The 16182-nt window shown below is 36.9% G+C and overlaps 2 protein-coding genes across 2 annotated transcripts; one reads left to right on the top strand and one right to left on the bottom strand.

Moving 5' to 3' along the window:
* Positions 1 to 1951: 1951 nt before the first annotated feature.
* Positions 1952 to 3436, top strand: LOC145035252 (uncharacterized). The gene is made up of 3 exons (XM_078983825.1): positions 1952 to 2015; positions 2094 to 2320; positions 2978 to 3436. Exons 1-3 carry the CDS (start codon positions 1952 to 1954, stop codon positions 3434 to 3436), a joined length of 750 nt encoding a protein of 249 aa, XP_078839951.1.
* A 6880-nt stretch (positions 3437 to 10316) lies between these two features.
* LOC145035251 (uncharacterized) lies at positions 10317 to 10850 on the bottom strand. The gene has a single exon (XM_078983824.1). The coding sequence runs from the start codon at positions 10848 to 10850 to the stop codon at positions 10317 to 10319; it is 534 nt and encodes a 177-aa protein (XP_078839950.1).
* Between the last annotated feature and the right edge of the window lie 5332 nt (positions 10851 to 16182).

Raw genomic sequence — 16182 nt, 5'->3', positions numbered from 1 at the left:
CTTGGACTCAACGAATAGGATTTGTTTTGCCTTGAACTCGACGAGTCCATGGATGGGCTCAACGAGTCCATAGATGGGCTCGACGAGTTGCATGATCAGACAACAGTTTTGAATCATAAACTCTGTTTTTTTATATGGTAGTGATCATGCTCATCTAATTATAAGATAGTTGTCAAAATTTCAAGATTTGTCTTAGTTTATATGATAGGCTAATTTCTTGTAAATTTTTTATATAAATTATCTTGACTTATGAGTTTAACCAGATCATAGACAAATTGTCTGATTTTTTGTTAGTTAGAATATTTGATCTAAATGCTTTTAATGAAATCCATAACTTGTCCTCAAGTTATGGAAAATGAAAAAGTCTCATTTTTTAAAAGTCATCTTAAATGGTTTTAAAGTCTTCAATAACTTGTCCTCAAGTTATGGAAAATGAATTATTTTTCATAAAAACCACATTAAACTCATAAGTTATGGAAACCAAAACTTTTGAAGAGTTTCAAAACTTGCCCTCAAGTTTTGAAATTTGTAAAGCCACCCTTATGAATACTTTAATTCCAAACCCTAGAATTTTAAAAGTTAAAATTCTCATATACTATTATAATATTAAAAGTTAATACTTATATATATGTATAAGAATAAGTCAGTCTTACCGTTAGTAGACCTCATTCACGAAGCCAGTCTAGGTGGTATAAAGTTACTGCCTATAAAATGGCAGTTTAATGGGTGTCCATTCTCACCCATCTCTTCCTTGTTTTGATCTAATACATTGTGACATATGGGGTGGTTATAAGGTCCCTTCACTCTCGGGTGCTCATTATTTTCTTACAATAGTTGCCGATTTTAGTAGATCTACATGGGTTTATTTAATCAAACATAAATCTGATGTTGGTGAAAATTTGATTGCTTTTTACAACATGATACAAACAAAATTTGGAAAGAATATTAAGATAATTAGAAGTGATAACGGTGGAGAATTTACTTCCAACTTCATGATGAAATTCTATGAAGAAAATGGATTGGTACTTGAAACATCCTGTGTTCATACCCCGCAACAAAATGGGGTTATTGAACACAAACATAAGCATTTGCTTGAAGTTGCAAGGGCCTTGAGATTGAAGCCAAATTGCCAATAGAGTTTTTGGGAGAATGCGTGTTGACGACGACATACATTATAAACAGACTATTGTCTCTCTTTATCAAAAACAAATATCCATATGAGATCTTATTGGGACAAAATCCTAGTTATGACCATATGAGAGTGTTTGGGTGTCTGGTATACGTTAAAGAAAATAAACAAGGAAGAGACAAGTTTGAAGAAAAGGGAGAGGTCGTGTGTCTTCATTGGGTATCCAAAAAGACAAAAAGGATACAAGGTCTTTGATATCCAAGAAACAAAATTCTTGTGTCTCGAGATGTCAAGTTTATTGAATGCTAGTTTCCATATCATGAACAAACTAACACAAAAAGTCATGATGATAGTCGCAAGGGTTCTACATCCTTTCAATTTGATCATGAAGATGTAGAATCCAATCCTCAAGTTAGGCCAGTTATACCTGCTGGAGAGGAGTCTCGGAGCACTCCAGATGCGCCACATTAGCAGCCTGTCGTCACCTCCATTGGATCCGAGTTTGGTCATTATGAAACCAACAATAGATCCACGAATAGCATTGATCCATCCTCAAATTAGCAGAATAATCAACGACTTGAGAGGATTCGAACAAAACCACAAAAGTTTGGGGAATATCAAGTTGATTTGCCCTCTTCCATAGACCATTCTCTCACTCATGGCAGTTCAGTGACCTCAACCTCAACGGTACACTCTTTATCTAATTATCTGTCCTATGATCATTTTACTAACTCACATAAAGCTTTCTTGATGGCTAGCTCTACACAAAAAGAACCTAAATGTTTTTCCCAAGTTGGCAAGTGTCCGCAATGATAGGAGGCTATGAAGAAAGAAATAGAAGCTCTTGAAAGTAACAATACCTGGACTTTAACACAGCTACCACCAGGTAAGAAGGCCATAGATTCTAAGTGGGTGTACAAAATAAACTACAAACCATCATGAGGAGTTGAAATATACAATGCAGGGTTGGTTGCAAGAAGTTTTACACAAGAAGAAGGCATCGAATTTAATGAAACTTTTGCGCTGGTGGCGAAATTAGTAACTGTGAGAACAATTTTAGCTGTTGCGGTTCAAAAGAAATGGATTATTCACCAGTTGGATGTCAACAATGACTTCTTACATGGTGATCTTGACGAAGAAGTGTATATGAAGGTTCCCCATGGATTTGTAAACCTGGTGACACTCGTGTATGTAAGTTGCGAAAATCCAGGTATGGATTACGATAGGCCTCAAGGAATTGGCATTGAAAATTCACAGAATTTCTCTTGGAGATTAGTTTTCAACACTCAAGGACTGATCACTCTTTTTTGTGTTTAAAACTAACACCATTTATATTGCAACTCTTATTTATGTTGATGACATCATCCTCCTCGACAATAATGGTGATCATATTGCTAAAATAAAGGCGTTTTTGCACAACAAATTTAGCATTAAAGACTTAGGGCTCGTAAAATACTTCCTTGGCATCGAAGCCACTCGTACAAAAGATGGTATGGTTCTAAGTCAACGGAAGTATACCTTAGACATTCTTGTCGATAGTATTCTAGAGGGGTATTGTCCTAGTCATTTTCCAGTGGAAACCAACATTAAACTGGATCATGCTATTGATTCTCCACTTGTTGATGCAGGACATTACCGATGTCTCATTGGGCGGTTGCTTTATTTACAAGTCACTAGATCTAACATAACACTTGCAGTTAACACTCTGAGTCAATTTCTTTTCTTCTCCAAGACAGCCTCATCTCAACGCAGTTCACAGAGATTTACGCTATCTTAAAACCACTCCAGGACAAGGAATCTTCTTGCCTTCTACCATTAATCTCACTCTCAATGCATTTTGTGACTTAGATTGGCTTGGGTGGTCGTTTACCTGGTGCTTTAAAACCGGTTATTTCATTACCTCGGGTAGAGCCCCAATTTCTTGGAAAACAAAAAAAACAATCTATGGTGTCTAGATCATCTGTCGAGGTTGAGTATAAGGCGATGGCTGCTACTATTAGTGAGATCTTATGGCTCCATTGGCTACTCTCTGATATGGACAAGTTGCAATCCGAGCCGACTATTGTTTACTGTGACAATGAAGCTTCCCGTCATATTGCCAATAATCCTGTATTTCGCGAACAAACAAAACATGTGGAGATGGCTTGCTACTTTGTCCGAGAGTCTGTGGAATCTGGTCAAATTAAGCCCCTTTACATCCACACCAGGAATCAAGTTGCTGACATTTTTACTAAATCTTTGGGAATGGATCATTTTCAGTTCTTACGTGGCAAGCTTGGTGTTCAAGACCTACACGCTTCAGCTTGAGGGGGAGTGTCGGAATTATCCGGTTGTCATCATTTAGATTAGGATTAGGATTATATTTATTGTTTCTTAGTTTCTAGTATTTTAGTCATTATCTTTTATTTGCTTGTTTACCAAGCATATATTCCTATATTTAAACCTTTGCCATTGTGTGTAATTTGTGATGAGAACCTGGAAGAGTATTTCTCGAGTTTAGCATAAATTCAGTTTTCTATAGAAATAGAGGGGTAGGTGCAACGTTCAAGATGTTTAAATTGAAAAAAAAAACACTACGTTTTAGTTTTTTATTTTTGACGATGAGACTAAATTGTGTAAAAGTCACTATATTTGGATAATTATTACAAATTTTACTATATTTTATCTCATTTTACACCAAAAATGTGATATCACCGGATACTGATAGTGACATGTCATGATGAAATGTTTATATTATATTTAGATGACTCGTTAGCTAGAATTTATGTAATCTGAAACTTGACATAAAAAAAATCATCAAATCATATTTAAATTCAAAAAATAATAGATTGTTAAAATCGAAAAAATAAAATAAAAAACTTGATGTCTTTTTATACCCTTGTATATATCAATCCAACTTTTAGTAATACTTTTACACCAAAACTTCAAATACATTGATCGTGATTCTATTTTTGTAGTATATATCAAACTATTTTCATATTTTTAGTGATTTTTTTGATCCAAATTTACAAAATACATTGATTGAGGTTTTATGTTGTTCTAAATTAGTTGTTGTATATATCAAATAATATTCAGTGAATCTTTTAAGCTAAAGCTATAAATACATTAATCCACACAAGGAACACTCACTCCAAACGTGTTGCTTTTAAAATCTGATAAATATTATAACAAATTTGCAACAAAAGCATGATTAAGATAAATATTATAACAAATTTGCAACAAAAGCATGATTAAGATGGGTTTAAAGACTAGAATCCATTCACCATGTTGCAAGTAAAGAAAAATATAAAAGGGATAACACTTGGCCATTTGCAAGAAAGTTTGATCAAGACTTGCCATAAGATTTGTTGTGTAGTTGCGATATCATACATTGGATGTAATCACTAATCACAATCAATGATCAAATCTAAGAATATCATTAGACAAATGTTTTACATATAATATATTATAAATCAACCCCACCAATTTGCTTCGAGAGATTTTGATGGATGCTTCATTCATGCACCTTCTCTTTTATTTTTCTTTCTTTTATGTACGACTACGAGGCCGTCCATATGTTTTATTCTTTATAGTTTATATCGTTTTCTCCTCTCCAATCACTTGCTTGATTATCCAATTTGTTCTTGTACTATGATCATTATTTTTTAATCTTCCAACTAAAGGAGATTTTTTTTTTCTTTTTATCAATATTTAATTCTTAACAAGGGTGGTATGTTTGAAACTATGAGTGTTTTTGTTAACATAAAATTGTATCGGTGAAGATTGGACGGATTTTGTAGGACTTTTTTTTTTTTTTTTTTTATATCTTAGGCATTCATGTCTTCCGCAAAACAGGAGATTGATAGCGAGTCTCAAACCGTCTTTTTTTTAAGTGTCCGATACACTATAGTTTCAATCGACACATGAAATGCAGTAGAATCTTGAATTAATTGGTATCTTGAAGTTGTGAATTTGATTTAGACAAAAGTGTTTTGACAAAAATAACTTTTAACTTTTAAATGCGAAAAAACTATTTGAAATAGTTTATGGATTCAAAAAAAATTTTGTTTAAAGTAAAAACTAAAAATTTCTTGTTTTTTTTTTTTTTCTTTCTTAAAAGCATATAAAAACTAAGAAAAATACCCAACAAGCACATAAAGTCAACAAGGGAACCTTAACTCGTTATTGAAACGCAATGAAAAATAATGAGAAAGTTAATGAAATAACCAAAACTTAGGGAGTGTTTTTAACAAATAACCATGAAATTTTGAGTTTTTTGAAAATGACTACGAGATCCACAGAGATGGTTCTGCAAATCCCTTTAATCATCTGAGAAACGACGCACAATACTGTGGAAAAGACGTGGCACCACTAAAAGACAATTTTTTTTATTCTAATGGTTCCGTAGAGGTGTCTCTGCGGATCTTGTGAACACCTCTGCGGACCGCTAAATGTCTTTGAAGAATGGGTAAATACTTAAAAATCCTTTAAAAATTCTCTTAAAAAATTGTTCATACTAATTCTTCAGAAACGTTAAGCGATCAACAGAGGTGTTCATAAGATCCGCAGAGACACCTCCGCGGAACCTTAGTAACCCAATAAAAAATTGTCTTTTAGTGTTGCAACCTCATTTCCGTAGAAATGTGCTAAGTTCTTCAGAGACATTAAGTGATCCGCAGAGCCCCCTCTGCGGATCTGATGGTCAATTTACGAAACTCGAAATTTCATGGTTATTTGCTGAAAACACCCCTAACTTTTGGTTAAAAATAGATATAAATAAGTAAAAAAAATATGTAAATATATACTTAAAAAATACATAAAAAAATATGTAAATTGGTTAAAAATACATATAAATAAGTAAAAAAATACGTTTATACATTTAAAATACATAAAAATACTTAAATATATACTTATAAAAATATAAAAAAATATAAAAATACGTAAAAATAGATAGAGATATGTAAAAAATATGTTTATACATTATATAAAAATTTAGACGAAATCTGCAAAAAAATCCTTTTATTTTCAAAAAATTAACAATTTGGTCTCATGACCTGCTGAACAGGTCAAAAACGATTAAAGTGAATAAATTAGCCGGTTTTTTGGGCTTTTCTATTCAAAATGTGAAAAAGTCGGGACTTTTTTATTCAAAAAATAAAATTTAGGACTTTATTAAAAATTTGTCCAAAATATTGAGATTTTTCTGGAGATATACCTATTTAATGAAGTTTCTCAAAAATAATTCATCAATTTACGTAATGACCCAACTCTATTTAAATGAAAAATCCATCAAGCCTACTAATGTTTTAGAAAAATTTGGTAATGAAAAATATAGAAAACAATAATTATCATTTTTCTAAAATTTTAATCTTTAATTTTAAAAAGTGGAAAATTTAAAAAGAAAATAAAATTGATGCACTAAACGCGTTTTTAAAATTCTTATTTTTCATTACAAAAAATTTCAAAAAAAAGCGAATCATTTTTTCCATAACTAAAAGTACCCTTTTAAAGTGTTGTATTTTCTTTCTTTTTCTACCCCGACAAAAATAGAAATTTAAATAAATAAATCTATTAAACAAGAAATTATTATTATTATTATTATTATTATTATTATTATTATTATTTTGTAAAAGTTCTTTTTAATTTTAGCTTTTGAGGAGGTAAAAGTCAAAAGTTGTTTTTAAAAAGTATTTGGGTTATATATCTTGATTTTTTTAGTGTAATTTGCTTTTAAAAAACTAAAAGTCACACTTTCCCGACTTTTGAAAACTCATATTTTTCTTCTTTACAAAAAAAAATTGAAAAAAATTTGTATTTCCCAAACATCTTTTGGTATTTTTTGATTATTTTGGAAAAGTTAAAAATTAAAAATCTAAAATCTAAAACTTAAATAATGAACCAAGCCTTTTAGAAAACACATTTAAGGGTTGTTTGATACCTTGCTGGTCCCATGAACAGTCTCATCAACAGTTTTTGGCTGACTTGGTCCAAAAAAGACTGACTCGGTTCTAAGGTTATATGGAGTGGTCACTACAAACCCATTGGAAAAGTGGCGCCACCTCTGCGCCACGTCACCTTCACCACCAATCAACTCCACTATGGAAATGGTCACCACTAACAACATTCACTTTTATATTATTTTTTTTTTAATTTTTTTTACCATTTTGTTAAATAAATAAAATATTAAATAAATAACATATTTTATAAATAACATATTTTATATTAACTAAAACCACATTACATAATTTAAAACATAGAAAATTAAAACTAAAATACTAAAAAAACATAATCCATACTTAGAAAATTAAACCTAAATTATAAAAAAACATCAAATCAAGTTGCGATATTGGTCGAGAACTTCTTGTTGAATTTTCATAAAGACCCTTAAATTTTCCGGGTCGAGATTGGATTGCGGCACTGTGTTTACGATTTGAAGATTGGTGAGTGCCAATTGTCGTAGGCGTTGCTCGTCCGTTGAATCAAAAAAAAATTTCTAAAAAATGTAGAGTTTTTTCGATTTTCTCCGCTAATACGTCCTCGTTGGTTGATTTCCCGCTAGACGAAGCCCCCTTTCTCGCTTTGTCCCTACCCAGTGGTCGACGTAGATGGACGTCCGATGGACCCTCCCCCTCGGTGGCGTCGAACTCATCATTGAGGTCGATGTTAGCACCGATCTCCGACTCGGACGTTCTCGACCTTTTGTTGGAACCGGTGGTAGATCCCGAATGCGTCGTTTCCGGATAAAGGACCCATTTTGGGCCATTGCGACAAACTTCCCACGCTTTTTGGTATTGGTGCAATGCCGTTGACAAAATGTTGAAATCGTTGCTACCACTTCGATGCATATTTTTTAAATTATCAAATACGCCGTTAAATTTGGTACACGTCGCTCTAAGATCGCGCCATTTAGCATTGACTGAATCATATGTCCGGCTCGTTTTCCTTCCCAATAACGCGTGGAAGTGGTCTAAAATACGATTCCAAAAGCTTTGTTCCGATTGCGCGTTGGCGACATCCCCGTCTTGTGATATGGCAATCCAAGCTTTAGCTAAAGTCGCCTCCTCCTCGGTCCATTGGGTGTTTTTCTTCTTTGTTGAATCTTTTGATTTTTTTTGCCTTCTACGACTTGGTTGTGTTTCTTGAACCCGTTCGTCGTCGTCTTCATCGTCGAGGTTGGGTTGAGATTGCGATAATGGAACTTGAGATGGTTGTGAACTTGGTTGTGGCTGTTGGAAAGTTTGGGGCTGAAATCGCGGAGAAGGTTGTTGTTGAAAGGGTTGAAATTGGGTTTGAACAAATTGTGGTTGTGGTTGTTGTTGGTAGTAGTGTGGGTGGTATGAAAGATTGGTAAATAAAGGTTGTTGTTGAACGGGAGATGATAACAATTGCATATAGTCAATGTTTGCTAACGGATCATTTGGAGTATTTGGGGTGTTCGGGATGGGTGGGTTATTTTGGTTTGGATCCATGGAGGAAAGTGTATTTTTTGAATGAGAGTATATGTGTTTGTGTTCAAAGTTTGGTGTGTGTTTAAAAGGTAAAATATATGTTGATATATATAGAGAATTGTTAGTAATTAATTAATTAATTAATTTTTTTTACAAACGGTCAATAAAGCAACGGTCAGAAATTACCACTCAATCAAATCTATTGTCTTCACCCGTCTTCAGCTCCACGGAACAAGATACCCACCAGAAGGTGGGGTGGTGTTCACGCGTGAAGGGGGCTGACACGTCAGCTCTCACGCGTCTTTTCCCCTAGCACTCCTGATAGCCTAAAGAAAAAAGAGACTGATCAAACCATTTTATGGAATCTGACATTTGTGCTCTGATTAAATATAATGTCTCCTCCTTTCGCCCACACAACTATTCCTCCTTCAGACATTCTTTCTCCTCATTGTCTTCAAGCAGAGCGCCTGAAGCAACCTACCTTTACATTGGCGATGCTCCTCTTTTCCTTCTCCTTGCCCCGAATTCTGACATTGCTCCTCCCTTCTCCACCGCAACATCTGCGCCACTCCTCCTACCTCCGACCTACACCTACGCCGCCACCGTCCAACGCCGCTCCTCTATCTTAATCGAAAAAGCCCACTGGCTGCTTCACCTTCGGCATACTTCCATCTTGTCGATAATTAGTGAGTTTTTTTTTTTTCCAGTAAATTGGGTTTGAATTGGAAATTTCAAGATATGATTAGCTCTAATCTGACGTGTTCCTCTTGATGTGGGCATTCTAATCTGGTAAATTTCAAAAAAAAAATTATTACGTGATGGCAGAAGATGATGGAGGTGATGATTGAGTTCAATGATGGAAGAAAAGAATGGAGAGGCAGAAGATGATCACGTGATGGCTGCAAGAAAAGGTGTGGTGATTTTCAAAAATAATCAATTTAAAGTCTACCCATCTTCAAATGGTGTGCTATTCGAAAGATATATTGTTTACCATTAATGGTAAATGCATGTGTGTATTGGTTTCCATCGACGAACTTCCTTATCATGGTTGTTACTTTATGATTTGTAACAGAGCATATTCATGTTAATATAATGACGTATGAGGTTTTTATGCTTTTTCTTTAGGCTTTCTCTATTGTTTGGTGACATAATCATGGTGAACATTATAAAGTTATCCCTTTTAAATAACCAATATTCTTTATGGTGCTTCTTTATGTTTATGAAAGATTTGTTTACATTTTATCAAACTAATAACAGTGTAATAATAATTCCTATCAAATTTGGGCAAGTGCTCTTTGTTTTTGTTTTAATATTGGATTTTTTTTTTTTTTTTGAATGTTTATGATGCATGTTTAAACTGATAAAAAAACTCACGCTCTGTTTCATTTATGACTCCTTCAGCAACTATCAAACTATCAAATAAATGTATTTTTTTTGGAGTAAATTTGTAGAAGATCCTTATCAAGAACACGAAATGTTAAACATAAACATTTTTCAAAGAAAGAGAAGATAGATAATACAGAAAAGGTTCATTTTTTATTAGATTAGAAGCTAATTTGGGATTGGGGAAAGAACAATAGCATGAAGATAATGCAGCCAACAATGTTCTTACTATATACACTGCCAAAGAAACATTGAGAACATGAATTGCTAAACATAAACAAGCAGATTATATACATGATTTACATCAGAACCAATTTCTAGTAAAAAAGAATGGGTTATTTCATTCAGGAGTGAAATAGATTGCGTAAAGAACCAGATTAGCATAATGGAGTAAACCTCAAAGGAACCTTCTCTCTTTCAGAATCAGCAACTCCATCAGCCAAGATCCTGATGACCTTCTTGAAGGCAAAGTGCAAGCAATTCGAAAAAACGATCCAGCAAAGCAATTCATATACAAAATCAAAGGCCGGATCTGATGGCGATGCCGGCAACGATTCGTCCCAGTTAAACCCATCGAAATTACCACCACTGCCTCCACCGCCGCCGCCACCAAACGGACCATCGCCACCATCAAAGAACCCTCCTCCGTCTTCATCGACGTAGGGACCACCCCCGTCGATTTTCGAGCTTCTTTTCACGCGGCAACGTTTTCTAGCCAGTTTCTTAGGCGCTGATCTAGGTTTAACAGACGGTGGAGCTATGGCATCGATCGCGACCATTAGGGCGTAGGTTTGGAGTTGTTGATCGTATGAAGAACAGTTGCGATCCGTGATGAAATTGGAAAACCCTAGTCCATGACCATATTTGGTGGCGATTGCGGTCAGGGTATCAGAAATTAACGATATCTCCATTGGTTTTGAGAGATTTTGGTGGTGTCTCGAGATTATTATAATTGACCGATGAGTGGAAGGCTATAAGGGAAATCGCCAGGATATTCCAATCGGTGGCGTGATCGTCTCAACTTGCGAGTCAAGTTTGTTAACGAGGAGTTCTGACCATTCGAATCAGATCCAAACGGAGATGTTTGACTTTCTTAACCTTCATCGTTTTATTAGTAATGTGTTAAAAGAAAACCAACTAAAGACATTACGTTAAAGATCGTGTCATAGTTTATAAGTCGTTCGTTATGGAAGTAGGATGTTATAGTTGGTTGATTATGAAAGTATGATTGTAACACCCGGTTCCCGGTATATATTTTAATTTAAGTATTTACATGTTTTACACTGAGACTCGACGAATTGGAGACCCAACTCGTCGAATAGACTGGATTTTGGACACGAGTTTTAAGTAACCTACTCAATGAGTCGGGAGCCCGACTCGACGAGTATGATTGCATGAATGAAACCCTAATATTTAGGGTTTGCACCCTATTTAAACGTCTTAACTCGTCACATTTCAGCCTCCATTGTCTCTCACAGTCCAGAAAAGCCCTAACTCGAAACCCTAAAGCATTTGGAGTGTCCTTGAGCCATTTTTGTGTGTTTTTGGTTGTGTGAAGCTTGAAGAAAAGAGTGGAAGCTTGGGGGTTCCAGAAGAAGCAAGTATATTCAGAGGTTTTGCTTCATTTCCAGTTCATTCAAAGTAAAAAACTTCAACCTTGACCATTTATCTCTTAGATCTCTAGTTAGGGCAAGTTTCTACATTTTCTAAGCTTTAGTAAAGCCATTTTCGGGATTTTGTGGTTCTAAGGGGATATGATAGCCTGAATAGGATATGCTTGGTTTGGGTTACTAAATGCCTATGCTGCTTACTTTATGCTAATAGGAGTTTTAGCTATCTTTAGCTAACTAGTAAACGAATACATTACATTACATATTGTGAGGACTGGATAATTTCAGAAGGTTAGGTCTAGCCCTATTTCGCAGCTCTTGTTTGAGTCCAACCGTTGTAGGGTAGGACCTTTCATTCGAATAATTATCTGGTGTTAGTGATATGTAATCGTATTCGAGATAGTTAGGTGAAGGTGGCAGGAACTTCTTACGCAGCTGGTGGCGAAGTGTGGGTTGGAGAGTTACCCTAGGGTAAGCCTAGGATGAGGTTAGCAAAGAGTGCAACGGTAGTAAAAGGGACCTGGTGAATTCAAAGAAATCTTTGAGGAAAGTACGGATATATTTGGAAGGTAGTATGGGCCTATACTACTGAAAGCAGAGGATCTGTACTCGAATCAAGGAGGGCCGAGATAAAACCAGGCAACTTGTAGAGTGTGTGAGACCTCTCTAGATTTTGTATGACCCTGATAATTATATGTTTTATTTCAGAATGGTGATGATTACGCATCAAGGAGCAGGAGGATCGGGATCGGGATCAGGATCAGGTTCAGGTTCGGGATCTAAACCAGTTGATGAAAGACTGTGCGAGTTCATCGCGTCAGAGATCACGAGAGGCATCCTTGAGGCGACCCCAGTGATTTTTGGGTCGATCAAGGAGGGGATTATCGATTTGATGAAGGCCCAGTGCTCCCTGCTAGCTGCCAGGCCAGCACCGACTCCAGCACCAGCCACAATGAAGATTACTGATGGGGGTCAAGGTAGAACAGAGCCTCCGAAGGCTTGAGGATGCACCTTCCAGCTTACAGCCGAGGAGGCCAAGGCAACACTAGATGTGGTTGTTGATATGTTCCTACCTCATATCTTACTGTTTATGATTATATTGTAAACTTTCCATTACCTTCCGTATAAGACGTTAGGACATAGGAGGGTCAGGGAAATATAGTATCGAAGGGTCGTAGATGGTTAGGATCCAAGGGTGCATTGAGGATGAGAAGTTAGGATAGAGAATCACCATTCCAGGGTTAGTAGTTGTAAATTGAAGATTCAGAAGTATTCAACTGGGATCCAGGTTTCTCTTGAAGTTCGGTTGCTCCGTGTTGAGAGGGGTTGTTCTGCGAAGGTTATTCATTCCAGGGTTAATCATTCCATGGTTTAGTATGGTAATACCTAGTAGGGACGGTTTAGTTGTGTTTTGGTTTCGCCACCAGTAGGTAGTAGTTAGTGTCCCGAGTGAGGGAGAACTGGGAATTCTCAGATGGAGCATCAACCATTGAGGGTATTGTTTAGCTGCCAGGGCTCGACAGTACATTCAGCACGGGTGTGCAGGTGTAACATCCCGAGACTAGGTATATCTCATTAACCTTTGTTTTATTGTAGTTGTCAAGTTTGGCCCTTTAATTGAGAAAATGTGGTAGTTGAGTACGCAGGGCGTACGCATGTGCACGCTCAGCGTACTCATGTGCGTGTTTTGGATGCGGACGCCACCTAGTATGTTGGGCGTACTAGGCTCAGAATGAAAACCCTTTTTGTGTTGTGTGTCCCTATTTAAGGAACATAATGGCCTCATTTGTAACCACCATTTCCAGTCTTTAACTCCATCAAAACCTTAATTTTCGTTCTCTTAGCTTGAGTGGCCATTTTAAGCTTTTAAGTGTTCTTGTGGGATTCTTTGAGTGAAGAAGGAGCTTTGAAGAGAATAGAGTTGGAGCCCAAGCTTTGGATCTGAGTTTCCCTGTGGTTGGTGCATCATTTGAAGTTATCAAGCTCAAAGCCTTCTCATTGTTTTGATTTATGCATATTATGGTTTATTTTAGGGTTTATGTCCCAAAGCTTGACGCTTTATGAGTTTGTTGAACTCCAGAGCCTAATATATGTCCCTTTAAGTGTCTCTAGTGGAGTAGACCCATAAAAATGGGATATTGGACGTCAAAATCTCCCCATGCATGATACATGAGTACTTTTGTGAGTAAGGAGTGAAAGTTTTTGGGTTTTAGATTATAGCTAAGGTCTTAACGGATTAAGACTATGAGAGTGGGAAAAGTAAGTCTGGGACGTACGCTAAGCTTTAGCGTACTCTCGGATACATGCAGAGTAGTGTCAAAGATTCCCGATGCATGCATGACAAAGTAGTACGCCCAGCGTAAAGGGTTGTACGCCCAACGTACGCACTTGATGTTGACTTTTGTTGACTTTTAGGGTTTGGTCAAACTGTGGACTTTAGAGGCCGTGGAAGGGTAAAATGTTCTTTTATCCTTTTTGAAAATTTGTAGTGGGTATAGCCTAACATCTTTAAGAGTCATTTATTAATTAGAGTAATTACAGTATATGTTAGGCGGAGGCTAGACCGATGATTCGAGTACGAGACATACCTGATTTACTTACGACGTGAGTCTTCTCACTATACTTACCTTAGTGGTAATACTGTGTGACCGAATGGACTTATTGCGTTATCGACTAGAGGGTCATATGTGCTTATACTAAGTTATGTGATATTATGCATTTTTTTTCTTTGTGATATGTGCTATATTATTCTATGTTTTACTGAGATAGGACCGGAGGGTCAAACCAAGTTATGAGATCGGAGGGTCCTCACTCAGACACATGACCGGAGGGTCCACACCGAGTCGTGGGACCGTAGGGTCCTTACCGAGACGCATGAGATCGAAGGTTCCATGCTGAGTTATAGCCATGAGAGGCTTATTATTAGTGTATGTGGTATTTTAAGGAACTCACTAAGATTCGTGCTTACGGTGTTGTGTGTTATGTGTTTTAGGTACTCCTCAAGATCACAGGAAGGCGCCGACTTGATTGTACACACATGTTTGAGACTATGTCGAGGATTCTAGGATATTATCAGTTGTTTTGTTAAATCGTGTTTTGACATTTGATACATTGTGATTTTGAGAAAATGTGATATTGATTTTATGTGATTTAGAAAAAATGGTTTGAAAATTTAGAGTGTTACAAGTTGGTATCAGAGCCTTGGTTTGAGGGATTCAGATGTACTCTCGGGTACGTTCAGAGACTCAAACTGAGGATTTGAGAAATTTTTTCTAAAAGTAAATGGTTTTTCTAAAACGAGTAGGAGTTTTAAGAAAATGAGATGGAGTTGTGTGTACAATCAGCCGGAGCCCGAACGGTGGTTTCCCAAAATACCATTAATTGTTTATACTTATGAGATATTAGAGCTGCATGCTAGACGATAGGCTAGGTACTTCAGAAATTAGGGCTAGAGTTTCCTGATTCATGATGCCTTAGTCTAGGGTATGTTATTGATTGATCTTATCTGCTATTTTCTTTGTATTTGTACTGAGTAGGGAGAAACATTGTAGGAATCTTTAGAGAGTTTTGAGTAATCTAGGAGAGATACCTAGATGAGCATTGAGGAATCTACCGAGAGAGTAGTTAAGATCCGTGAGGGATAGAGTACTATGAATTAGGATCCTAGGAGGAGGACTTGGGACGACTACAGGTTGGTGTGGAAGGTAGTATTGGGTCCGTACTACTGAAAACATCGGATCTGTATGTGGCCCAAGTAAGAATCTTAGGATGCTAAGGAGCGTGTAGGGGTGGGTAATCGAGTGAGTATGTGTATTGAGCTAGTCTCTAGTGATTTTTTGTTTGTGTTTCAGAGACACTATGGTGATTACCCGCAACACCACCGGGGGTAGTGGGACCAATGACGAGGAGATCCGTAGGATCATTCATGAGGAGGTGGTCGCAGCTATCCGAGAGGCCATACCAGAGATGTTCGGGTCTATTAAGACCACATTGATTGAGACATTCGATGAGCGATACACTGCTGTTATGGAGGCTATTGTTGTTGCAGCCACCGCGGCCATAGCTGCAGCCATGCCACAGGGACGTGACTCGTTGTTTCGTGAGTTCAACAACACGAAACCACCAGAGTTTGATGGGACTGGGACGCAGGATCTGATCGCTGCTATGAGATGGATCTCCTACATTGAGGGGTGTTTCTATACGTGTTCATGTTAAGAGCATCTGAAAGTCCGGTTCGCGCTGAACCAGCTTCGTTTGGGAGCGAAGGACTAATGGAAGTTTATGACGAATGATTTTACCCCTACAGATCATGCTGCAATGACTTGGGAGAGGTTCACCAAGTTGTTCAGAGATGAGTATGTTCCCTAGGTGGAGAGGGAACGTTTGGCACATGAGTTCCCGTCTCTCAAGCAGAAGACAGAGTCAGTGACAAAGATTACGAGGATGTTTCATGAGAGGACGTTGTTCTGTACTAAGCACGTATCCACTGAGCAGGCATGTGTGAGTCAGTATTTGAGCATCTTGAGGAGGGACATTCGAGAGTTCGTGGCGAACTCGTCTTACCGGACATTGGCTAAGTGTTGGAATAGTGTCTAAGGCTGCAACTATATTAGGCAAGTATTTGACTCGATTG

The sequence above is a fragment of the Lactuca saligna genome, chromosome 3 (assembly GCF_052625555.1).
Source record: "Lactuca saligna cultivar CGN05327 chromosome 3, ASM5262555v1, whole genome shotgun sequence".
Taxonomy (NCBI): Eukaryota; Viridiplantae; Streptophyta; class Magnoliopsida; order Asterales; family Asteraceae; genus Lactuca; species Lactuca saligna.
This window is presented reverse-complemented; position numbering and strand designations above follow the sequence as displayed.

Excerpts from the sequence above, each read along its gene's own strand:
- LOC145035252 (XM_078983825.1), top strand. The coding sequence starts at position 1,952 with ATGAAGAAAGAAATAGAAGCTCTTGAAAGTAACAATACCTGGACTTTA. Across the intron at positions 2,016-2,093 it reads TTTAACACAGCTACCACCAG|GGTTGGTTGCAAGAAGTTTT; the intron begins GTAAGAAGGCCA and ends TATACAATGCAG. Across the intron at positions 2,321-2,977 it reads ACCTGGTGACACTCGTGTAT|ATTGGCTTGGGTGGTCGTTT; the intron begins GTAAGTTGCGAA and ends TTTGTGACTTAG.
- LOC145035251 (XM_078983824.1), bottom strand. The coding sequence starts at position 10,850 with ATGGAGATATCGTTAATTTCTGATACCCTGACCGCAATCGCCACCAAA.